Raw genomic sequence first — 27135 nt, 5'->3', positions numbered from 1 at the left:
AAAGCGGAATACAGATGTACTTAGTGTGTGGTACAGTAAATACACAATTCATGTACAGTTAATGTACAGTTAAAGTACAGTTACTGTACAATTAAAGTACAGTTCATGTACAGTTAATGTACTGTTTAATATCATTCCTCTGTGTAGCATAGCGGTAGTACAATGATGATGCAATACTAATTAAAGGGACTCGTGTTTTAATGCAAACATTTTACTCTATTGTATAATAATGTTACTGAAAGTCAATTGTTTTTAAACCATTCAAGTACTCTGTTATATTTCTATGAGACATTTAAGCAGTCTACTGCTATGCTGCACAGCCATCACTAGATGGAGCTCATGTATCTTATGTTAGTGCAGCTCTAATCCATGCCAAGAGCTTCTTAGGAGACTACAGAAAAGAAGACGTTTCTAATGAAGCCGAATGTTGAGAGAAAGTTGTTTTGATTTGTCACAGTAATTTCATTCTTTTGCCTCCCTTCAAATCCTTCTTTAGAATGTATGAATTTTTGGAGCTATGAATGATCTGATGTTGTCTCCTAAGACAGAGGAATGATTTAGAAAAATAATTAGGCAAAAATCACAAGGAAACTCTGCACTCTACTTGTGTGAAAGTAGCAGGAAGTGTGAGGAGAACTAGAACTCAAAGATTTGTATGAAAATGTTAATATCACCAAATCACACAGAATCAAGTCAGTATCCTTCTATTTGGACAACATGAGGACACACTGATTATTATGATTATTTTCCCCTTTAAAGCCATCATTCAGTGATCTAGTGTACCATCTAATGTGCCACCTAGTGTACCAAGCAAACCAACTGATTAATAAGAATCTAGATTTCCATCTAAGGTCTACATTGCTTTTGGAAAACATACTGTTCCCAGCTGAACGTCCAGGCAGACATGGAATTGGAAAGGGATCTTTACACCGGTATGGGGTGAGCTCTGGGGAGTCTGTAGCAGCCACAAGGGCAGCACCAGTGAGTCCAGAGTCAGCAGCTGCCATGACTCCCTTTGGCAGGGTGGCCAGAGGGAACGTAGCATTCGTGGGGACAAAGGGCCAATGGTGATTGGCTGGGGGAGATGGATACGTTTCTCTATCTGTGGTGGTGGACCAAACAAAAAGCCCATTGTGACTTTGGCTGGAGGGCTTTGCTGATTCATTCTTGGACCAGAATGGCAGCTCTGATGTGAGGGACTGGGCATGTTTAGTTTGCAGAAGATCCTCACTGTGGTTGTTTGGAATTGAAGTGTCCACTGGATGGTTGGGTGGCACAAGGGTGTGGCCACCTGCTTCTAACCCTGAAGGCCATGACTGTTTGCTAGGGAAAGTGGAGAAGTTACGACATCCACCATCTGGTCGCTCATATTCTGTGTCTGGGGAATGGCGTACATCGACAGTCATGGTTGATATGATAGGGCGGGTGGGGCCTGTGATTGGTGAACTCTTTCCCACATGAAACTGGAGGCTCTCTGCTCTATCAGACACAGACAGTTCAGTGGTCACACTGGATGAGCTTAGCAGGTTGGACTGTGAGGTAGTGAGCAGGTCACTGGGCATTTGCGCTGTTGCCATCATGGCTGTGTTCACGGGGATGTCTGTTGTGCTGTGGGAGTATGCATGCTTGAGCCCAGCTGTGGGGTACCTGAGACCTGAAGGTGTGTTTCTGATATTATAAGACATAGACGAACTTCTCAGGGAGTCCAGACTGGCAGAGGGCATCAGGGGAAGCGTGACTGTGGAATCCCTGAAGGCAGACAAGGCTACCACATCCTCTCTCACAACGTTCCATGTATTGGCATCACCCTCCCAATAAGTGGAATCTAAGATGTCCACATATGGTGTGAAGCTGGAGTCAAAAATGCCACCAGAGTCTGTGCTAAACATGGGAAATCCATTGATCCTCTCTGCTCTCAATTGAGAGTTTGAATTAAGAGGTGAGAACAGAGAACTGGCCATGCGGTCTGTCAGGAAGGTCAGGGATGTCGCTGAGGTGTGTGGTGACCCAGAATAGCTGCTGAAGGTCATAGGAGACGTACAAGAGAGAACCTTGAGATCTGCCTCAGAACAATAAAAATCATTTTGCTTGTATAAAGCCCTGAATAGAGTCTCTGACAATCTGTTTACATGCGATGGCTCTAGTGGCCAAGGAGAATCTACTTTGGACAGACTGACTACTGAAGACCTAATAGTCACAGCCTCAGTGCCCAGGTATGGAGTGACGAGGCCAGCAGTAATCAAATCACTCCAGTCGTTATTGTGCGGCTGTTGCATGGAGATAAACAGATTGTTTGATGGGTATAAAACCAGGTGACTGTTGTGTTCAGCACCTGGTTTGAGGAAGCTTTCACCAGAACCAGGGCTCCAAACCACGGACGCATCAGCAGCTGATGACGGCGACAATGGACTGGATCTGTTGCTCTCCGTCATTAAGTCTCTTTGTACCTCTGCTTCAGACTTCGTTCTAGTGTAGGAACTCCACACCTCAGTAAGAGTGGGACCGCTGTACGATGAGTCCACAAGCACTTCTGCTTTAGCGGTGACAGACAGGCCAGGGGCTGCTGCCAAGGGAGAGTTGTTTTGTGAAGGGGAGTAACTCACTGTCTGTAATTCTGTGAATGAAGGGGTTTGATAAGGGACATTCTGCAGAGAGACAGCTATGGTAGAAGGAGGAGCTGGTTCTGTTGGATTATAGCCCTTTTCTACTGCAGCTGTCCTGCCATAGGGCTCCTGTGCAGTTCCCGTCTGCTTGTGGACATGAACTGTGGGCTTTATCAAATGAGATGTCACTCCAGTGGAATCTTCCTGGTCACGCTCCATTACTGTAGAGGTGTGATGGACACCTGCTCCCTGTTGGAGACCTTGGTTCATTAATCCTGAAGGCAAAAGGTATTCCAGCGACAGTGAAGGCACTGAGAGGTGGGGTGGGGCGGACATTCCAGGCGGACTCATCTGCACACTGGTTCCTCTTGAAAATAACAGTGCAGGGATAAGCACCCCACTACCCAGAGTCTCACCCTGCTCCTGTCCCTGGACCTGAGTGAAAGCACTCCATGGAGAAAGGGGATGTAACTGATTGTGCAGATTTTTCAGCCTGCTAACAGCCGCGCTGTTGTCCTCAGGAGCTGCGGTGCTGGAGCGGGCAGTGGGCATGCTTTCAAACAGAGACACGTTTAGAGGGACGCTCGTGGTCAGGCCTTCATCCAGAGAGTACGCAGAGTCCAAGTCAAATTGGCTGAACACATCCTCATCCAAGTCGAGATCATAGAGAAACACCTCTGGGTTCAATCCGGATGGGTAATCCACCATCTCAGAGCTGTTCCTGCTGATGTCACTCAGGATCCAGTGTGGCATCAGTGGTTTATTCTTTCGGTTACCGAGTGATGTGACCTGGAAAACCTCAAGCACAGCAGTCAGGTTATGCTGCCGTTGTAGCTGGGGGTAGGCAGGCCTCCTGCCGGTTAAGTTTGCCTTCTTGGTAATGGTCAGTGCTTCGGGCAGTTGAGACTCAGAAGACATGTTCGTCACACCCTTTGTCGGCATGAGAGGCGGTTTAGTGAGATGTAGAGTGGGACGTTTCGGGGCTTGAGTGACTGTGCTCTCTGTTTTCTTTCTTACAGGCCAAATGAGAGGAGTGGAGATGAAGCCAAGAGAGGTTTTGGAACTCCGGCCAACAGGAGCGATGGGAAGTCGAGAAGGAGGCGGGGCAGGAGACGGAGCAGAGGGCAGGGTTGCTGTGCGTGGGTGCAGATGCAGGAGTGACCACAAAAACACAGCTCTCTCTTTCTCTGTGTCAGTATGTGGATGATTAGGAATGAAGAAAGTGGTTTGTTACTGATCTGCCTGTTATGACAAATGTCTCATAGTAAAAACAAATACACAAACCAGGGAATCGGGGCATAATGGAAAGCGTGAACCTGACCAAACATTTGGTGAAATTTTCTTTTTTTGACTTTTGGGTGCTTTTTAGCTTTAACATTAAAGACACATAGTAAATGTAGCACGGGTGATGGGATAATTGACTACTTGAAAAATGCATGAAGTATTATTAATGACAGACAGATTAATGGAAAGAATAAATCAAAAGTCAAAGTAAATCAGAATCAATCAGAAATAAGTAAGTAATAATAAAATCAACCTCACAGAAGGAAGCAGTAATAGAGCTGAGCAGATGAGCGACAGCACACAGCCTGTATCAGGGGAAGGTTTTCCTCACCCTACTCCGCCCTCATCCTCCCCAGCTCCACCCCAAAGCCAGCTCAGGACCGCCTGGGCTTGGGGCAGGCTGCACTCCAACCAGTGCTCGACAGCTGAGGAACCCTGGTCTAAAAAAACCATGGACTGCAGTATTAGGAACTAAAAGGCACTCATAATGTAGAGCAGTTATAGCTGATGAAATGTCATATACTTGTATACACTCACCAGTCACTTTATTAGTAAACACCAGTTTATTATAAACACCTTGCAGGTCCAGACAGGTCATCTGTGGCAGTACACAATGTGTGTAAACTGTTTTCTGCAAATCAGCTAACCCTTTGCCACCTAGCAGTGTGATTGATCCCTGTACAAACCCGTCGTGCCTGCCTACCCACACACAGTGCTGCAGCTCTAGCTGTGGCTCTGCTGGGCTGAGGAATAATGTCAGGACAGCCTTGGTCAGAGAGAGACAAGAAACCAGTCACTCAGCATTGTTCATGGCTACTGCCTAGAACAGCCTGTGTTTATACAATTATTAAAAACACCTTTAAAATGAGTGCACCTAAAAATATAGCCAGTGAGTATAGAAGCAAGATAGCAGCAATATACGTGTTTATAATAACCAGCTGGCGATGGAATATAAACATAGTTACCATTCCCTCTCTGCCAGTATAATCAATCAATCAACATTAATCAATAAAAAAAACAGTCTGAAGGTATTTGGGCAGTAAGACATATTTTCCTATTTTGGCTCTGTACTACAAAGCTAAAGTGTACTGGGTGTAGAGTATATGTCATAATATACACGGTTACATTTTATGTTTTGTCTTTTTTAATGATTCATGGACATTTTAGGTATAAACTAAAACAGATGTCCTTGGGGAACTTAAAGCATCACACAGTCTGGGAATTTATTAACTACTTCCCATCTTAGGTAAAAGTGTAGATCTGGGGGTCCATGGGCATTGAGAGTTATGGTAAACTGGGATGTTATGATGCTGTCACTTCACCTCTCTTTTGTCACTCAAGTTTGTTGACTGAGAGCGGTGGAGTGCTGATGTTCCAGGGTGCCCTCATGCCTGTGGTTCCTTCTGGCTCTTTCCTTTTAGCTGTGCTACCATATCTAGAGTCCATCACTGCACATTATAGTTCCATAATTTACAGACCCTCGTACTTGGACATGCCTAATAATCTATTCTCCCTTTCTGCTGAGGTACACCTGCCTCTGATGTCATGATGTTACTGAGCCTCAACCCATCTCAGCTGCCATGGCTACTGCTACAGACCCCTGATGTCCCCTGCTGTAGGTCACCACACCTCCACCCAACCAACTACTTCTCCGTTGGCCTTTATGAATGTTCTTTTGTGGGATGGGTTTCAGACACGTGCACACCATTGGTACAAGACTAGGACTTCTAGAAAACCTGACTACACAACAATTGCTTATTTTTTCATTTGATTATTTATTTATTTATTTTTCTCTTAAAAATAAATAGGATGGCCCCCCTTTGAGTCCTGGTTCCTCTCAAGGTTTCTTCCTCATGCTCTAGGGAGTTTTTCTTTACCACTGTTGACTTGTTCACTGGGGGCTTGGATTTAGACATTTGTAAAGCTGCTGTTGTAAAAAGCACTATATAAATACATTTTTGTTTGACTGATTTTGATCTGGTGTTTGTGACAAAGCATCTGGTGTTTGTGTCAGTATATCTGGTGTGTGTGTCAGAACAACTGGGGTGTCAAAGTTATGTCAGAAAAAACTGAATCAATCAGCCACATAGCCAAAACCTTATGTGTGTCAAAAAAAACCAAAACAAACAAAACAAACAGTTTGGTACATTGATGAGAAGGAGGAATTCATGATCTTAGAAATAGTAAATGACTTGGAAAACTACAGTAGTGGATGACAAAAAGACTTTCAACCATGAAAAAACCTTTCAACTATTGAACTGGATAATAGTGGTCTAACAGACAGGCCAGTCTGGGCCAGCATACCAGCAGCTGGAGAGAAGAAAATGTGGTGTAAAAATACACCTAAAAACACACAAACACACCTAACAAACACCTAAAAATGAATCTAACATACACCTAACAAACTAAAGCTTACCTCCTCTTCTCAGCAACACGGAGCTGAAACTAACAAGCAATCCGCCAGGCCTTTTCCTCTGCTCCCACTCTTCCCAGTGTTCATTCCCCTACATCCAACTCTCTGGATTCTTTTTCTTCTCTCTCCTCAGATGAAATTCTTCAACTCCTGAATTCCAGCAATATGACTACATGTCCGCTGGATCCCATTCCTTCCACTCTGTTCCAGACGATCTCAAGAGATCTGCTTTCTTTCATCATCAACACCTCATCCATACTACATTCAAAATCATCAGGGTGGTACCAATCCTCAAGAAGGCCACACTCAAACGTTACTAATTACAGACCAGTATCACTTCTCTTGTTTCTTGAACAAGCAGTTTACAGTCAATTATCTCTCTTCCTCACACAGAACCAGCTCCTTGATCCCAATCAATCTGGCTACAAACCAGCACATTCAACAGAAACAGCCCTTATAGCAGTGACGGAGAAACTTCATGCTGCCAAAGCTGCAAGTCATCTGTCTTTATTCTTCTGGACCTTTTGGTGTGACTGGCTTTGCATGGAAATGGTTCCAGTCCTATCTGGAGGGACAGTCCTATCAGGTGACATGGACAGGATCCACATCCAATCCATGTAGACTCTCCAGTGGTGTTCCAGAGGGCTCAGTATTAGGCCCCCTTCTCTTATCTTTGTACACGCATTCTCTTGGTGATGTAATATCTTCTCATGGCTTCTCCTAACATTGCTATGCTGATGACACCCAATTATTTCTTTCTTTCCCACCCTCCGACATGCAGGTCTCCAGACGTATCTCAGCATGTTTGACAGACATTGCGTCATGGATGACAGCCCACCATTAAAACCCAGTAAAACAGAGCTTCTGTACATCCCAGGTATTCCCAGCCCTTACCATGGCATCACAGTTTCCTTCGAGAACTCCCTGATATCACCATCTGAAGCTGCCTGTAGTCTGGGCAGAACTTTGTACAACCAGTTGTCGTTCTCAACTCATGTTTCAAATCTAACCCAGTCTTGCAGATTTCTCCTTTGTAACATATGAAGGATTCAGCCCTTTCTCTCACAGGATGCTGCCCGGGTACTTGTACAATCTCTTATAATCTCAAAATGGCAGCAGCACGACTGGTCTTCAATCTTCTGAAGTTCACAGACATCACTCCACTGCTGCACTTTATTGGCTTCCAGTAGCTGCAAGCATCAGATTTAAAACCTTGATGCTTGACAGCAAAGCCAAAAATGGACCTGCCCCTTCATACTTGAGGTCAATGGTCAAAACCCGATCCATACCTCAAGTACTTCGAACCTCAAGTACGGCTCGGCTTGAAATACCACGGTTCAAGTCTCATGGAAGATAAGCATCGAGACTATTCTCTGTCCTGGCTCCAAGATGGTGGAGCAAACATCCGCTTGCTGTCTGGACAGCAGAGTCCCTTGCAGTCTTCAAACACAGACAGAAGACCCATCTATTTATGGAATATTGACCACTGACACTGTTCCTATGTTGACTAACTGAAACTAATACTTATTATGTACTTATTGTAGGGTATTGTTTATTACACTGATGTTGACTAACAAACTCATTCTTTTACTTATTGTTTATTGCACTGATTGTTGTCTGTTATAGAGTTTATATGTATTTTGCACTCCTAGGCATCAGCAGTCATCCCTGTATTCTACAGTATTCTAGTTCATTGGTATCTTGGACTCTGACCTGCTGTACTGTACTAGGATGCATCTATGAGGAAATGACAAAGCACTTTTGTAAGTCTATCTGGATAAGAGTGTCTGTTAAATGCCGTAAATGTAAATGTAACCATCTTTAACTATCACTGAAATAAAACAGACTTGTATGGTTTCATTTGAAATCCAGTGCAGACTTACAGAATCAAAACACAAAAAACTGTGTGGCTATCCATTATTTAGAGCCTCGCTACACTGTGTCTGTACTGGTGGGTATGGCTGGAAAAGAAATTTATATTCTGTGGAGTTGTATTTGATAGTGGGTGGGTTTTTAATATCAAAAACTATAGTTCATAGTTTTTATAGATTTTGTAAATTCAACTATTTATACTTAAGATAATGTTATACAGAAGAAACAACAGCTGGAAGGAAAGAAAAAAAAAAGAACATCTTTTGTTTTTTGTGTTCTTCAGTTGAAACGCTTCGGTTCAGCCCAGATTAGCAGTTAGCTCAGTTCAGCATGGCCTCTCCTGGTCTGAGTAACTGAGACAATGACATAAATGTTAACTAAAAGGATTTGAGGTGGATAACTGACCCACAGCCACACAGGTGAGACATGTGATGTGAGATATGAGACACAGGTGAGACATGTGATGTGAGATATGAAACACAGGTGAGACGTGTGATGTGAGATATGAGACACAGGTGTGCCATGTGATGTGAGATGTGGACTCACACTACAGGTAAGTTCCTGGGTCTACTTCAAGCAACTGCCTCGAGCAAGCAAGAAAGTTTCTTACCAGCAGCGCTGCTACATGGCGCATTAGAAGCCACAGGTGTGTTAAACGTGACAGGGCTTGTGTGTGAGCACAAACATGTTAGTGTTTGAGTCTTGTAAAGCCAGAAGCAGTGTGACTGAACTGGTGAGTGTGGTTTATCACAGCTGCTCACCAACAGGGAGAGTGCTACCCGCAAGGGTTGTGGTAGTCAGACCTTCTGGTTATAAATACAGCACAAGGGTAAAGTTACACAATGCCAGGCAAACAGGCAGTACATAAAACATTTTTGTTGTATTGCAAAGTGTGAGGACAGTCACAACTGGTAGACTAAGCAAAAGAAGCAAAGTTTGAGCTGAAACTTACACATGCTGAAGGTTTTCCTAAATCTGTTTCAAATGGGTTCAACAGTTTGACCAGTAAAAAGCTGATTATGTCTTAATAAAGAGAAGATGGTAAAACTGTGATGAAACACTTCAGTTGCTTTTAAGATACGGACTGTCTGAAGTGTATGCTTACCAACACGCACAAGGTTGTAGGCTGGTGTGTTACTTGTAGTAGTAGATGGTGTAGTTTGAACTAGTGATATCATAAAATCAAAGAGTTTTAAAGAGTGGTTAAAGCACACTTGAGTTAAGTAGTTAAGCAACCTGGTAGTTCTGGTTATACAGGAACCACAAGAAAAATATCACATTATCCAGCCACGTTATCCTGAACCAGAAACATCCATGCTGTGGGCTGACAATGCAGACATGAGGACTAGACCCACAGTAATGTGTTACTAACCAGGCTGAGGACTTTACTAAATCAGTTTGAGTCGGGCTCAAACCTCATAAACATCTGTTAAATATGTCTGATTATTGAGACAATCTCAAAGTTCTAATGAAACACTCCAGCAGGGGACTGGACCAGATCATATGTGATAATTTACCCTGTTGGAGTGAAACTTTACCAGTAGCTGTGATTATGCTGTGTTAGTTATGGAGGACGATGATATTTGAACCAGTGACTGCACTGCAGCAATGCGCTTAAATGGTTAAAGTGCACATTAGTTAATCACTACATCTCAGTAGAAAAAGTATAGGGCAGTGGAAATTCTAAACATTTCTCTTACCAGAGGTTGTGATTAAAGAAACACTAGGAGTGGTTGTGTATGAAATGGTAGTAGAAAGAGCTGAGGAAGAGAATAGAAAATGAATGAATGCTATGCACATGCATCCACATCAGACCCTGTGACATTTGCACTTAGAGTATCTTTAATAATCCATAACATAGCTTTCAAAAGATTCACATTAGAACTTGTGACATTTGCACAGTATATTTAATATTCCATATAATATCTTTAATAAGGACCATATAGGATATTCTGTCATATGCAGGAAGAGTATCTTTAATACACAAAACAATTATATGGAGTATTAAAGATACTCAACATTAACACATTAGTGAGAAACTATATCTTCGTGCAAAAAATCTAAAGGTAATATAATGATTGCTGAACTGAAATTGAATCTGAAAGGCTTTTCATATAGAGCATCTAAAATATTTCTGCACTTTTTGTAGTACTAATTGTAAACCATTTTGTAGTGATAAAATTTTTTTAACATTTTGTGTACAATCCTTCCAATATTCCAATTTTTATAAAAACCACAAATTATTACAAGAATGAATCAGCCTTGAAAAATAACTTTAACATGAATTTTCTAAGCATGCAATAGTAGTAGTTTTGACTATTGTATGTTTGACTATCATATGTCTTTGACTATTGTATGTGGCGTTTGTTGTTCCTATAAGGTTTGATATGCTTTATGCAAATGGAAAAGACAAGATCTTAGAGAAGAAACACAGCTTTAGATCCCATATGATCATCAGATTCTGAAGTTCACCAATATACTTAATCCAGCTCTTCTCTTGTAACAAAATGTAATCTATTTCTGAAAATGTTTGGTTAAGAAATGAAGAGGGAACCAAAATTGCCTGCTATTTTGGACTTCAGCCATCGGTGCTAAATTCATCCGATATTTAAACAGAATTTTAAAAAAAATAAAACCTTAATTTTGAGTGTGATCCCATTTGTTGAGGCAATTCTATTAAAACACAACCATCTGTTGTCCTTCATTACATTAGCATTTACTGAACTGACTGCCACCTACTGTGAGTTATGCAAACTGCTTTAGTTTTGTCCAGCTGAAAGGTTAACAGAGAGACAAGAAAAGGAAGCTGAGATGAATTCTTACCGTTGGTGGTTGCATTAGTAGGAGGGATGTTAGTGGTGGCGGTGGATGAGGTGAGAGTGGTTAATGCTGCTGGTGGTAGGGAGGAGAGAGAGTTACACGGGCATTAAACAGAGGTTAGCGTGCCGCCCAAAATGCAAGAACCATCTGGACTAACACGTCTGGCGCGTCAGTAACATTGCAAAGGGGCGACATCAATAACAAGGAAGGAGAATATGTGCAGCAGTCATTAAACAATAATTTTGTGGTTTCCCAAAACAACCGATTGCCTATTAAAAGAGTAGATCAATGTTGTTGTTTTGTTTTCTTCTTCAGTTCTTCTCTCTGTGTAATTCTGAACTGACAAAGCATGCACCACTGTTCCAGAACAGCATTCAGGGCCTTAGTCATGGTTTAAATGCAATAAGCTGCTTTTAAACAAATAACTCTAAAGTGTGCTGTTCAGAGCAGGAGGAGGACACGTGTTACCTTAGACACATGGAATACTCTGTTATGATGATCTTAACACCACCATGTTTGTGGGAAACAGGGTCCTTGTAAATAAACCGTTTACACACGAGGCATTTGATGCCACAGTGCTACTAACAGTAAATGAGGCACACACCCACTTTCTGTGTATTAATTAGCTGGCGGTTTAAGTGAGGAGTGTTCAGAGCAGTAAAACACTGAAAAACACAAAGGTCCAGAAGCAACAGAGGGAAAACAATCCTGATCTAAAACAGCACACTTCAGCCAAGGAACGGAGACATTTTAAAAACTGGAGAGTAACCTTTGACCTCTACTAATAACAAATAGGACCTCTCCCAATTTGTAGAGAAGCGTTACAGACACAGTTAAGAGGCTTAATTAATGTGAGAAAATAGCACACTTGGGACTCTGCAGGACAAAGCTAGCATGTTTCCATAAGAATTCAACTACATGGTTAAGATTTACTTTCCCAAAACAGCAAATGAGGATGAGGAACGTGGAGAAAGACATCATCCAGAAAAACCCAACCAAAGACTCTGGGGAAATAATAACTGGTTGTCAACACATCTGCTACAGTAGACATGCTGAGAATCCTGACCTGTGGGCGGGTGAAATTCTTTCCCCAGGCTAAAATCTCTTTTCTACTGGTCCCAGACACATGCTGGTTAATCTGGAGGGTTAGAGGAGAGCAGCGGTCAGTACCTGTGCAGCCAAGGCCAGGAGGACAACGGGTGCTCTGGGAGGTGGTAGCTGGTGTAGAAGTACCTTTGAACAGATTGAACACCACAGGTAATGCAATTAGTAAAATGGCTAAACACTTAGCATCTTACACACACACACACACACACACACACACACACACACACACACACACACACACACACACACACACACACACACACACACACACACACACAGGAAGAGTGGGGTAATAGGTCTGATGTTTATCTGCCCTCCTCTGGGTTTTGAACATGGAGCATGTTGGTACTGAAGCTGTCAGCGCCTCCGATGTGGAGAGGTTTGATCGCACACTGCTCACACTCTCTCACAGGCCTGTTGCTTTGAAGTCATGCCCAGGAACGATACCACACATACGGACTAATGCCAAGATTAAGCTGTTTCCTTCCTCACCATTTCAACAACAAGGCTTTCAACAGGCAGCATGTGTACTAGTTACATTTTCCAGGTGGTTTCTTAGCTGGAAGTGGGGTGAAGGTGAGAAGGTGGAGGTGGGGGCAGTTAGGTGGAGGTGGTATGTTGGTGGGGATTTGAATCAACCACAATTGGTGACAAATATTTTATGACTACAGATAATGCCTAATGCTCTCCTAATGCATAATTCATAAAATGCTATGAAAAGCAGGGGGGTCAGAGGTCAGCCCACTGAGAAAGCCACTGGAAACGACTGAGGCCATCATTGGACTTGAAAATACCCAGAGGAAAAAGGCTATTTCACGCCAGAGACAGTGTGGCAAGCGTGAAAAGTCGCAGCTACTCCGGGAGTCTTACGATTTCATACTGGACGTGACACATTGTGTTGGTGTCCACTCTTGTGAATGATAATAAAATATCTGTTAACAGCTCAGTAATGGGGTCTCTGTGTTTTTTTCCCTGAATGGTTTAAGCTAAAACAGATTTTGTTCTTTAGAGTTATTGTAACGGTGCACGCCCTCTCCTACATCTCACGTGGTACGGCTCGCCACGTGCTCGCAGAGCCATTGTTGACAGTTTTCGCTGTGAATGCCCCCATGTTGGCACTGCAATCCAGCACACCTGCCCCTTGTAATCGTTTATGTATGTATTTAAACTCCAGTGTTAGGGAGTGCGTAGTCGGTCGTTGTTGCTGTTCATGGTCACACTTCTGTACTGCGTATGTATCACGTTGTTCACCACTTTGTTACGTGTGAGTGCCGTTGTTTCTCGTTTGTGTCTCGTGTTTAATAAATGTCTGTCATCGTCGAGACATCTGTGCATCCTTGTCCTTGCCCTGGAGCACTTGGGCGATAACCATCATGTGGTGGTTTTCCTTTGAAACATTCAAACACTGAGGAATAATAAAAGATTAGATCTTAGTTGAGGTTTTTATTAATCCTGTTAAGTACAAATGTGGTCTAGGTTACCTTGTGTTTTGATTATTGGCCCAGATTGCATGATTTAGGAAGAATTTTTTGTATGGTTTCTGGATAGAAACTGCTGGTTTTCTGCACTTGGCAAGTGGTTAAAAAAAAAAAAATAAATCCAAAATCTATTTCTAGTATAATGTACTGTGAACATTACGCTGTGGTGATTAACAGGCAGGCAGGCTGCTTGCTACTTGCCGCGTCTGGTATAAAACGGATTTAAAATGGACTTTGCATAATGCCGTAAAAGTGAAGTAGTAGTGTGCGCTTTTTACGAGTCTCTAGAAGGACGAGTGGAGAGGAACTGCAGAGCAGCTGTCTACTGCCGTCTTCAAAGCCCTGTCTTAAAGGAATACTTCTTACCCCACCTTAAAGAACTAGGAACCTGAAAACACTAATGTTACTATATCACAGTGAGAATAGTATAGGTGGAGGTGAGGAGGTGGTTCTTTCAGCCTCTGGCAACAGGAATAAAATATCTTGGGGACATGAGCAGTGTAGACAGATTCTTCCGCTGAACTCTTACAAATGCTGTCTTGAGAGGTTAGTTGAGTTTAGGATCAAAAAACAAACAAATCTATGGAAAATGTCAGGTAAGTGCAGGGAGCTCCAATTCCCATCAGCCCTCTGAGAACAGGGAGAGGACTGACGAGGCTCTCCAATCAGAGAGGAGGGATGGGAAAGCATGTACTAGTATCATTATTACTGGGCTGTTTTATTTGTGTGCTGTTCACAAGCCTCTTGAAGGCAGCCCACAACCAAGCAGGGGAGGTTCTGAGTGGTTTCTTGGGGGATTATAGGTGGGTTCTGGGGCAGTCTGGCTGCAACTCCAGCCTCTACCTGCCTGCCCCACATTGTGTTCTTAAAAGCCCCAATGACTTGGACGAAGGTCTGATATTATGTGAAGGCCCCACCTGGTTTATCTCCACTGATCTGAGATGGTTAGAGCCTCAGTGACACACTGGAACTAAAACAACAGTGTCTCAGTGCTCAGCACCTCCCCAGGGGATCCTCTTTTCTATATTTTGATTTTAAAAAATTAGGGTCTTGGGATGGTATGGAGAAGGAATAAACATCGACCATTTAAGGAGCGTGAAAGGACATAGCTTGATATAAAATTTTAAAAGCAACATGGGACTTTATCTCCCATGATGCAATCTCATAGTAGAGTCCTCTTCCTCATCCATTTTGAGGGAATTGTCCTTGACTGTTCACAAGGTCCTCGTCACATGCATCATTCCATATCTACGTCAGACGTTTAGTACGTTTCACACACAAGGTAGTTCGTTCTGAGGAGCACGTTACATTGGTGATAAACACATGCACACATTTGCAGCCTGACTAGCCATTTAGCATGTTAGCATCACACTCACCACTAGAGGAAGCAGCTGTTGTTAAATGTATGCAATGTGGGTAACAGACTGTGAAAAGAAGACAAGATATTAGTAGTGTAATTCACAGCAAACAAACAAACAAATGCAACTGCACAGGAACAGAACAGCAGGGACATGGGTAGACCCAGTGATGACGGTTCTCCTCACGATAGGCAAGTAAAGTAAATAGCATCAACCTTCAGAGCATCAAGGCATTCAAACATTTAAATACTGATGTAAGGCATCAAGATTATTTCTAATGATTAGCATGTACTGCCATTTCAAACAAAATGAGGATCAGTTTAATTCCTCATGGTCGATGGGTGTGGTGGGTGTGGTGTGTGTGTGGTGTGCTGTGGTGGGTGTGGTGTGTGTGTGGTGTGCTGTGGTGGGTGTGGTGTGTGTGTCGTGTGCTGTGGTGGGTGTGGTGTGTGTGTCGTGTGCTGTGGTGGGTGTGGTGTGGTCTGCTATACTATACTAGGATATATTCTAGGAGTAAATGACAAGGCACTTTTGTAAGCCGCTCTGGATAAGAGCGTCTGCAAAATGCTGTAAATGTAAATGTAGCAGGTGGGTTTGTTGGGTTTAGTGGGTTTACTCAAAAATGAACCATAACCACATTTTGAAATGCTGAGCTAGAGCACATCTGAAATCACGTACCACCATGCTATACTATACTTTGTATTTGTCCTGTTCTGTATTTATTATTGTTTATTTAATGTTTATTTAATGACATTTTTGCACTATATTGGACTGTTTGCACTTGTGTAGCATGTTGTCTGTTGCACTGTTGTTTTGTGTTGCACCATGGTCCTGGAGGAACATTGTCTCGTTTTTTGTTGTGTACTTGTATATAGCTGAAATGACAATAAAAACCTCTTTGAACTTTGAACTATTATACTATATATACCTCTATACTACAATATTTTACTATACTATTATTCTCTCTCTCTCTCTCTCTCTCTCTCTCTCTCTCTCTCTCTCTCTCTCTCTCTCTCTCTCTCTCTCTCTCTCTCTCTCTCTCTCTCTCTCTCTCTCTCTCTCTCTCTCTATATATATATATATATATATATATATATATATATATATATATATATATATATATATATATATATATATATAGTAGTTATGAGGTGTGTGTGTGTATATACACACACACACACACACACCTCATAACTACAATACTGTAAAAATATTATGGAGATTAACCACACACTAGTGTTGCTCTTAAACTGCACATTACACATAGCACGTGATTTCAGACACTGCTCAAGTGTTCAAAGTGCACTCTGGATGCTATGGGTAGTGACTATGTTATGTTAAACTCTGTATAGTCAATGATATGTTAAACTCTGAATAGTGAATGAATGTGTTATGTTAAAACTTTGGTGCTCTATGGAGCTCTGAAAAGATGGTTTGAATAATCATTTCAAGGATTTGGAAATATAACATAGTAATCCTAAAGTGATGACTCCTGCCATTTCTCACAACTCTCATCTGGAAATAATCATTATCCGAGTCATTTCAAGTCCAAAACAAACATATTAATGGCAAATAATAAAGGAAACATATTAAAAATGTGTCTTGGATGCAGATCACTTCATCCTAAGCATCCAGTGAGGTATCTGTGGCAAGTCTTTGGTACTTCACAGGCTAAAGCCTGTTATATTTAGTTCTAGTTGTGCTGTTGACAGAAGCCAAGTTGTTGAGGTAAGTTGGTAACAATGGGCCTTATTCATAAAAAGTAAGAACACTTTGGGCAGAAATTCCTATATAACCTTTCACATTTATGAAATTTTCCACATTTTCTATTCCTTTTTTTTTTTTTAGTACAAATGAATTAACACCTGTACAAAACCATACATATTGTGTGATTAATTATGTCATCCAAATAAGGAAAATATTGTCAGATTACTGAACACTAGACACTAAAGAATCAGTAGTCTAACCAATGATTAGTGTTTCAGGAAGTTCTCGCATCATGTGGAAGTAGGTTGTTCCTCCCTACCGTGACCTCTCCACATAGTTCAATACTTATCACGATCCTTACGCCTACCCACATGTTTGGAAACCTGAAGTAATTCCATCAATTACTGAATTGTGAGAGTTTAAAAGGTTAAGTGAATGAGTCATGATTATGTAAACTTTAAAGATGACTACAAATCATGAGCTCAGAAGTGTGCAGTACTTTCGCTGTCATCATCTCGTTCAGTGGTCTTATCACCATTGGATATGAAGGGGTTTAGAATATAGTGTTTTCAGCTTGAAGAGCTAAATGTACATGCAACATTCACAAAGTTAGATAAAAAAAACAAAAACCTTAAAATCAGAGCAGCATGATGACAAGCAACAATTGTGCTGTGTGGAACTGAGTGATGTGGCCTTAACTCGGTGCAGCCCATGTGACTCACTGCAGCTGAGGCTGGTGTCTGTCTGTGCTGAGGAGCTGGGGATGTCCCAGAAGCCATTATCCCAGTCCACGACGTTCCCCACGGCGTCGCAGGTGAGTGCCGACAGGTTAGAGAACGACATGGCCACAGCCCACAGACGGAAGTTGTAGATGATGCCATCGAAGTTCCTGCCTGTTCCTCCCGCCGCACCCAACATGAGCGAGCCTCCACTGGCCACGGTAACGTTGAGGAGGGCCAGGCAGACCTTGGCTCGGTAGTTCCCTCTGAAGTTCACAGCCACACGGCCACTGACTGTGGACCAGGTGAGACAGAGGAGCTGCAACTGGGAGGTGATGTCCACAGGAGCAAGCAGCTCACTGACAGGACATGTGCTCCCGCCTACGGTCAGTTCCATGGTGTTCCCGGTGCTCCCCAAGCTCAGCGTGGGGCCTTTTCCAGTTTCTGTGTAGGAGAAGATGACCTCTGTGCCTTTCAGGGTCAAACGGGAGATCTCGAAACACATGGTGAACTCGCTCAGGATTGGGATGGGCACAGAACTAGAAACCTTCACAACGTCTTTAGAGTTCTGGGGCACTGTGACCTTCTGGTTCCTCAGAGCCACAGCAACTAGAGAAGTTAAACAGCAACACAGGATTATTCCAAACTGTTCAACTTTGGCATTTTAATAAAGAAAAATGGCCCTTTCAGCCATTTGAATTCTTTAATGTTTTAACTATGACCTCTGCTTAAAATAAACAGAGGTTTGAATAAACATTTCCACAATTTTTTGGCTCAGAATTAACACCTTAAAATACCCAATGACAAGTGTGATTAAAATATACTGTAAAACAATCCTACCAAGACAAAACTGTCAGTAGATTTACTGATGTTGGTAGATTTTCCAGAGGACGATGGCGATATTCCATGTTCAAGCTCAAAGCTCCTGTCTTTAATCTAACATGTGACATTTTGTTTCAGTGCTTGTTTCTGTTGGCTGTGTCTTTACATTACCAGTGGCAGAGCCCATCTGGAATAGACGGAAAAAGACCTACTGTGCCCCTACCAGTCCGGACTGGGCCTGGCTACGTACAGAGTTTGGATGGTGATACCAGAGTAAGATCATAACTGGAAAGAATGGTTTTGGAATGGTTTTTGGAATGGTACTGGAATGATGCTGCAATGGTGTTGGAATTGTGCTGGAATTGTACTGGAATGGTTTTGGAATGGTGTTTTTACACATGGCCATTCAATTTTAGCAGTTTCCCCCCATGTAAAAAAAAATGCACCTGAGATGATGCAAGTGAAAAGCAGGTATCACTGATACCTCAGTCACAAATCTCAGTATGTAACAAACCTTTATCTTCAGACCTGTACAAACTCAATTTATGATTCCATCTGCTTGTCAACGAGGCAACAGTGTATAAAACCTTTATAGTATAATAGATAATATATATAGTATAAAGTATAATGCCTTTCATTAAGAATATAAAAGAAAATTCAGAGTATAACATGAAAAGACCACTCTGATATAATGCATGATTAAGCAGACATATATTAAATTGTGATTCTTGTTGCTAGGTGATGCCCTGGCAGAAACGATGACATACAGCAGTGGAGTTATGCCAGGTATCACCCACCATATCCACCAAATGATGCGCATCAAAACAAAGCGCCTAACTGCTGAGACCGCTGTAGAACAGTGGAGGACACACCTGTGTTTTCACAGCATGTCTGGCAAAGAACTGTAAGATCATATCAAAACAGAAACAAACATCATAATAGATGTTTAAGCTTGAAGGGGGGAAACGCTGAGCCTTTGGACATACCTTGCCTGTAATTGATACTGAAGCCTTTCTTCTGGACACTAAAATCTGAAATAAAGGACACCACCATCACGTTTCCACTGGAGTTCAGTGAGAGTCCGTTGGCCGTCAGGCCACAAAACGGAACACCGCTGCCCTGGCCGGTGTTGACGACGACGCGGTCGTAGATGCAGCCCTGCGCTTCCTCCAGTTCAAAGTCCAGGAATGTGATCTGCACGATGAATCCAGTGGGAGCCTGCAGAGTCCAGGAGCAGGACTGGCTGGGCAGGTAGTCAGATGGGTAGCAGGGGGATGTAAAGATACCCTCAGAGGTGGTGAGCACCTCATGGCAGGACCTGTGACAGCTCAGCACTGCGCTCAGCACTGCTGGACCAAAACAGGGGGCATGTCACTGAGAGACGATGGACAATAGGGGACGACAGAAGGAGACAAAGGGAAAAAAGGACAGCCGTGCAGAGGACAGACGCGGCGCGCGAGTACGGACAGAACCAGGTAGGAGGACTGACGGGCCAGTTTGTTTAGGACAAGGAGTTAAGGAACAGAGTGTCAATTCAACACATGGCTGAATTGTAACTGAGTTATATCTGCTAGACACAGTCAGCTCAGTGGGAAATGCACAGGTCCAACTCTCCTTTATAACACTTAGACATCACTCTCAGTGCCTTACAGGACTCGTATTATGAGCAAAAGCCCACATTGCTTGGCAAAAAGAAAAAATGCAGAGCCCAAAACCATACAAACCCTGGCAAAGGCAAGCAGTGTCAGAGCCACAACCCAGCACCACTCTATTAGACTTCATACCTGCTATTAGACTTCATACCTGCTATTAGACTTCATACCTGCTATTAGACTTCATACCTGCTATTAGACTTCATACCTGCTATTAGACTTCATACCTGCTATTAGACTTCATACCTGCTATTAGACTTCATACCACTTATCTCAGTCATCAACAAAATTATCTACATCAACTAATGACATGTGAACATAAATGAGACAAATAAGGAATGTGTGTTGTTTTTAGGCATCTCTGCAAACTATTTCATGGTTATTTCAGTTATTAAAGATCTTCTTTAATGGCTGATATTTTAACCAATATTTCCACTGCAGAGGATTTGTGTCTCATATGAATACAGGGGCAGAGATTTATGCAAATGTAATGTTACCTTGGACAAAACAACAAAAGTAGTTAGACACACAATTCACCAGGGCTTTAACAGTCCACTGACAGACGTCAGGAGTTCACTGTGTGCAGTCTAACCTGATAAACTACGTGGAGGATGAACAGGACATTTGGGATTTGATTCCACGTTAAGAGCTCCCAGTGCTGATCGGTAGTGTCATTAACTAAGTCTCTGACTTATGGCCTCACCTCACACACCACACTCCTTAGACACCTGGTTCTCGTCTCCAACAACAGATGAAGCTCAGAGTGGATTTGGACTTTGAACTGTGCTTTAGACTGGGGCTCAGAATGTACAAACACTCAAACAGGAGAAAAAATGTGAAAAGTGAATCTGAATCTTGCTTCTCTGTCCAGGACTAAAAGTGAAGTGTAGGAGGCCCTGAAACCAGAGCTAAAAGAAAAAAAACTAGATAAAAATAAACAGAACACAGTGTTCTGTGATCAATTACACGGAGATGTACAGTGTTCTGTGATCGATTACACAGAGATGCAGTGTTCTGTGATTGATTATGCAGAGATGCAGAGTGTTCTGTGATCGGTTATGCAGAGATGCACAGTGTTCTGTGATCGATTATGCAGAGATGCACCGTGTTCTGTGATTGATTATGCAGAGATGCACCGTGTTCTGTGATTGATTATGCAGAGATGCAGTGTTCTGTGATTGATTATGCAGAGATGCAGTGTTCTGTGATTGATTATGCAGAGATGCACAGTGTTCTGTGACAAATCACAGAGATGCAGTGTACTATCATAAATCACAGAGATGCAGTGTTCTGTGATCAATTACACAGAGATGCACAGTGTTCAGCACTCTGAGGCATAATGCTGAGCAAACAGAGGTTTGTGATAAATCACACAGAGATCACACAGATATAACACTGAAAACATACAGAGATAATGCAGAGACCATGCAGAGACAATGCAGAGAGTACACAAGGCAATGCTGAGATCACAAAGATATCACACTAAGACCTCACAGAGACCATGCAGAGACAATGCAGAAATCACTCAGATATCACACATAGACCATGCAGAGACTACACCAATACCATTCAGAGGTCACATGCAGAGACCACAGAGATCAAGTAGATATCATGCAGAGACCACGTGGAAATCAAACAGAGACCGTGCAGAGACCACAGAAACCACAAAGATACCACACAGATACCACACAGAGATCATGCTGAGATCACGTGAAGACCATGCAGAGGTCACGTAGATATCAAACAGATACCACACAGAGATCATGCAATGAAAATCAAACAGAGACCACGCAGAGACACAGAGACCGCGCAGAGACCACACAGAGACAGAGAATATGATTCACATCTGGCAGTGCATCTCCAGGTAAGCCCCGTTACGTTCCACTAATCGTTAATGATAGAACCACTAATCCTGGACACTGTGATTTTCAGTTAGCTGCATCTAATAAATTAATAGATTAATGCTGAAGGATTATATAGGATTTAAACATCTGAATTCAAGATGATCAGCTGTGTGAACTAAGGGCCCAGTGAAGATGGCGGTAAAAATGTTTGCCCCCGTGTGCCTGCACGCCAGTACTCTCTAAAGACCTGAGAAGGACTGGAAGAAAGAAACTGCATTTAGATCCTGCTATTAGTTACCTGGACAGCCACCAAGCACATACTGCCAAAACGAACATATAACAGCCACATTATGAGACAGCTGTTAGCTGTGTGTCTCTCCTCAGCTCAATGACCTAATTTTGTATAAACAACAAACAAGAAATTAAACAGAAATCCTACATTCCCCCATATGCGTAACCTCACCCTCCTGTATATACGGGGTTCTTCAGACCTTCAATCAGACCCATGGTTGAGACAGCTCCTCTGAGAGTGGGTGAGCTCACTGGAACACCCCTTCTGATATACAGACGTGCACACGGCCTCAAGCCGGCAAAAACAAGCTGCCCTCACCCACCACCAAACCCATCCTCTCGCGAAGCAGGAGGGACATGTCCTGTATTCTGGCATTCCGGCACACATCCCTGGGCCTGGTCCCCAGAAACACTCTCCACCTCCCCATTCATTACTTGTTTGTGAACAGAGGTGACAATCTCATTACCAGCTACTTGCTTGGCCCAGTGGACACTGTCAACACTGGACTGGCAGAACAACAGCAGCTTGTGTTTTGAAGTTTGTTTCAGTGCTGCTACTATGACGTGTGCATGGAGACGGTGAGGAACCATAAGGCAGGGAGGAGGATTGGGGTGAGGGTGGAGCAATGAAGCTTGTGGGAGAATGTCTGATTACTGTGGGCAGTTGATCAGAGCCTTTTCACAGGCAGCAGTGGAATGTAGCTAAAGAATGGAAATCCAGATATGTAGTGCGGATAATGAGACCTAACGCTCTTGGGACAGAGATAAGATATCACGTCAGTGGTGTTTTTCTCTCTCTCCCCCTCCCCCTCTCTCTCCCTCCTTCCAGCTCCACCTGGCATTCCTGCACCTCACCTTCTCTCCACAGGGTCTCATATATCTTTCATGGTTCACTCTACTGCTTCATTTCAGCTGTCTTCGAGTCTTTGAGTCTTGTGAGAGTGTTTGGGTGGCACCGGGCTGTTTGACTTGAGTGTGTGTGTACCTCACACACACTCAGCTGTGATAAACTACTGACAGCAGCCCTCCGCCACCCTCCATATACTGTGTTCTCGTCATTGCTTTGGAATAATGCCAAACTTGGGGCTGAGCTCCAGAAACACACCCATAAGTGTTAGGAGACAGCAGAGAGTGTGCAGGAGGCTCAGTGCCATTGGAGTGCTGTTATCACATCTGTTTTCAATAACAAACCTCTGTGCAACACCGTGTGGGATTCCCCCCAACACCCTGTACACAATGGGAATAATTAGATTTACTAACAAATAATTATGCCAGATTTCATGCTTGAGTAATATAGACTTCAACTTTAACAAGGACTATGTGCAACGAACAAATATATGAATTTGTTTCTTCAAACAAAAGATGACTGATATTTTCAACAGGACTAGTGTTCACTGGAATTCATTAAAGAATGTGAGAAGTCTCTTTGCTCTGTTTATCCAGCCTTTAGCTGGTCTTTAACATGTCACCCATCCATACGTTGAAGCTGCCGTGGTTTCTGCTTTGCCTGCCAAAGCAAACAAACACCTGAACAAACTGATTTTATGAATCTTCTGGAACATCTGATCGATCGAGCGCCAGTGCATGTTTGGAGCAAAGACACAGTGGATTTAACCAGTCTAACACATTATCAGACCCAAGAGTATTATAACAACCTTAATCATTCTAACACATTATCCGACCCATAAGGTTAGGATTAGGATTAAGGTTAGGGTTAGGGTTAGGGTTAGGGTTAGGGTTAGGCTGTTTCTCAGACCACAGCACCTCCTCATGCCAACAACCTTCATCAAAGTGAACCATTTAGGATGATGGACAGACCAGGTCAAAGGTCAGAGGTGACCCCTAAGGAATGTTTCACAATGTTTCCTTTCAGTTTCAAATGTTTATTTATTTACATTTTCATTGTTTGTCTGTGTCTAAACGTCTGTCTGCGCAAAACAACCGCAAAGGGACCAGTGCCAGAGAGGGACTGTACTTTTCTCCTTCCAGGTCATGGGTCAGGGAAGCCGTGGAATTCTGAGGGAATTACAGTAATGTCTTGTGAGCGATATGTAAAGATTTATCTATGATGCACCCTTCAACACCATATAACAGATCAACATGGATATCAGGTTTGGATCACCATGGATATCAGGTTTGGATCAACATGGATATCAGGTTTGGATCAACATGGATATCAGGTTCTAGGGAAGAACTGCAACTCCAGATCATGCTAGCAGAAATGCAGAAAAAAGATAAGTTATAACTTGCTAAGACAAAACAAAACAGCAAGTTAATACCACCCAACAAAAAGATAAAGACCAAACACATACATGCATACTCATGAACAAGAGTGTTAGCACAAAGGCCATGGAAAAATGAGGCATGAGAAAGGAACTGGAAGCTTGAAATGACAATAAACAAAAGAACCAGAATGTGTTTTACATCAAAACTGCACATCCCACTCCATCTTAATAACACCAATGGTTGCATAGATAACAATTTGGTTTTGTTTGTTTGTTTGTTTTTTACCTGATTTTCCAACACATATCAGCAGCAGAACGACTGCGAGAACATTACGGAACTTCCATCTCCACCACCTGCCGCTGATGTAGGAAACCCTGTCACAAATATGACAAAAAAAAGGAAATAAATGAACACAAGCCTAGTGAGGGAGCGGTTTTGTTCCCATTTTAAGATGACTGAAAGCAGAACATAGCAGCTACCTTCACAACAATCCACAGCTCCAGTACTCTTATGGTTGGGAGCAAAATAAATTGAAACTAAAAAAATCACCTCACTGGATTTAAACAAATCACTCAAGAGCCATTCAGACCTCCCAGTACAGAAAGAAGTTCCTTTACCTTCCTCAGCTGTGGCATACAGCAGAATACTGATTAAAACCAGTTATGACTAGTGAGAAACTAGCCAACTGAAAGTGACAGAGAATATATGAGAGAGAGAGAGAGAGAGAGAGAGAGAGAGAGAGAGAGAGAGAGAGAGAGAGAGAGAGAGAGAGGGAGAGAGAGAGAGAGAGAGAGTACAATATTTTCATTCACACTTGTGTCTACAATTTGGGAGTGAGCGATTTGAAGGTTTGCATTATGTATTACTGGCATGGAAATAAGTTTTTTCTTTCTCCCACTCAACAGAATACTGGGAGAGCAGCCTCATCACATAACAGATCATCAGACCCACTCCTCGTTGTCAGAATTCCCACAACACACGACTTTAACAAATGCATTTTCTGTTTGCACAATAAAAGAATTTTACACTAGTTTGCATAAACATATCTTATTTGATTTACTTATTATTAATTTATATACACCCATACTCTAAATCCATGTGGTATGTATATTTGTATAGGCCAAGTACAGAAGCAACACTTATTGTTCAGGCTAAATGCTTTAACTCTTTACCTGTAGGATGTACTGAAAATGCTCTGGTACCAGAGTCACTGACTCTCACCAGCTGAGCTTTGACAGAATGAACCTGGCACATCTTATACAAAAACACTTGTGAAGGAGTTATAGACTTGGAGTGTCTATAGTAATAGTCACCAGTAATAGACTTCATACAAGGAAGGATTTGACTCTGACTGTCTCTGAGTCTGACTAGGTATCTGTTTCTGTCTCTGTCTCTAACAATGTATCTATCTCTGTCTCTGTCTCTGATTCTGAACGTCAGGCTGTTGCTATATTCAGCAGGATACTTTGATGAATGCAGAATTTAAGCAAAAAACTAATTAAGAGTCAGTTATTTGAAACACTTCCATTAAATGTCTTATTCTTGAAAAAAATCAATTTACTGTCTTGAAAAAAAATCATTTTGCAAACTTAGCGTTGTATCCTAAATCTTCACCCGTAGTGTACGTTTACGAGAGCATCAGGCAGATCAAGTATCAGCACAACTGTGGAGTCAAAGTACGGCACATTAAAAACATGGACACTTTCCAGGAAATGTTCCATACCGAGCCTCAGACACACCGCTCCTCGGACAGAAAACCTAAACATATTTAACTGCTGTGCCTCTATAACTCACATTCAGCACTCACATGCTCACATTTAAAACTGCAGAAGCGAAATGTGGTAAAATGTTTCCCATGTTGCAAACACGTGTATTTCCATTCACACACAGTAAATGGTGCAAACCTTTGGTTTCCTGTAAATGGAGAAAACTGTTACCCTTATATTCTAAGTCTCTTTTCCAAACCATATGTTTTTAAGGACAATGAACACACAGTCCTTTCACCAAATGCCTTTGCCGTTAGTGAGGTGTTCGGTGGTGCATCTGACCTGCCGTATAACAGGTTTTGATGAGCATCAGTCAACGGTCTCTGTCCTCCCTTATTCTTAAAGGAAGTTCTCTGTTCTACGGTGACCTTGTTAGCTACGTTAGCTTTACTTAGAACGTTTTTGGTTATTGTGTGCCAATGTGTGTTAGCTGTTGATCTGTAGAGCAGATCACAGCAGGGAGATCAATGTAGTCTGCAAGTACTGATAACATCAATAACACTGATCACAATTAGCAACACATTTCTTTGTCAGAAATGTCACTTCACAGAGAGGGCAAATGTTGGAATGACAAGTCTTCTAAAACACTGGAACTTTATATCATATGGGATAAAAATGTTCATAAGATGAACATTTAGTGGCACAGGAGGGCTGCAGTGTGACCACTTACAGTGAATGCAAACAGCTCAACAAAGGGTATGATGTCACCTATGAAGAGTATGATGTCATCTGTGCTGTTAGCTTCAGAAATGTCCATTCAAACCCATTCAAAACGACTCCATTTGCAAGCTTACAGCTTTAGCAGAAATATGTTTTCTGAAGGTAACATTACATGTGTTCTCAGTGGTAACTCATGCTGGTGTGTGACTCTGTATGTGTTCTGCTGGTTTGTGTTGTCTCGCTGCAGAGGACGAGGTCCAACCCCTCACACGTTTTACAGATAAGCCCTGAGTAAGTCTGAAAGCCCCACCCAATTACAGTGGCCAACCAAGTTCTATATTTCAGTACATGTGCTTTATACCTTAAACAACCATGTTTTCTAAAAAAGAGCTTTTTACAAGTTGATAAACTATGTTGAAAATAAACTGGCACAATTTCTTAGAAAAAAAAACTTTAACTGATTGAATATAAATTGATAGGTTAAGTTATACTTTAATCAATTTAATCAAAACA

At 42.2% G+C, this 27135-nt stretch overlaps 1 protein-coding gene across 20 annotated transcripts in view; it reads right to left on the bottom strand.

Annotated features, from left to right (window-relative positions):
• Positions 1-27135, bottom strand: part of adgrg6 (adhesion G protein-coupled receptor G6) — a 44498-nt gene that overhangs the window by 15807 nt on the left and 1556 nt on the right. The window contains exons 2-10 of one of the 20 annotated variants that reach the window (XM_081717884.1): positions 24482-24570; positions 19170-19532; positions 17365-17970; positions 14954-15001; positions 12163-12225; positions 10996-11064; positions 9873-9932; positions 9278-9337; positions 8934-8978 (exon numbers count right to left, since the gene is read on the bottom strand). In XM_081717884.1, the coding sequence (XP_081574010.1) occupies positions 8934-8978; positions 9278-9337; positions 9873-9932; positions 10996-11064; positions 12163-12225; positions 14954-15001; positions 17365-17970; positions 19170-19532; positions 24482-24570 (1403 nt within the window). Of the gene's footprint in view, positions 1-877; positions 3791-8933; positions 8979-9277; positions 9338-9872; positions 9933-10995; positions 11065-12162; positions 12226-14953; positions 15002-17364; positions 17971-19169; positions 19533-24481; positions 24571-27135 lie in introns of all 20 variants that reach the window. The other 19 variants (XM_081717885.1, XM_081717886.1, XM_081717888.1 and 16 more) reach the window with 19 other exon arrangements.

The sequence above is a fragment of the Electrophorus electricus genome, chromosome 7, assembly GCF_041902795.1.
Source record: "Electrophorus electricus isolate QZ-2024a chromosome 7, ASM4190279v1, whole genome shotgun sequence".
Taxonomy (NCBI): Eukaryota; Metazoa; Chordata; class Actinopteri; order Gymnotiformes; family Gymnotidae; genus Electrophorus; species Electrophorus electricus.
Note: the sequence above shows the minus strand (reverse complement) of the source record. Positions and strands in the feature narration are given on the sequence as shown.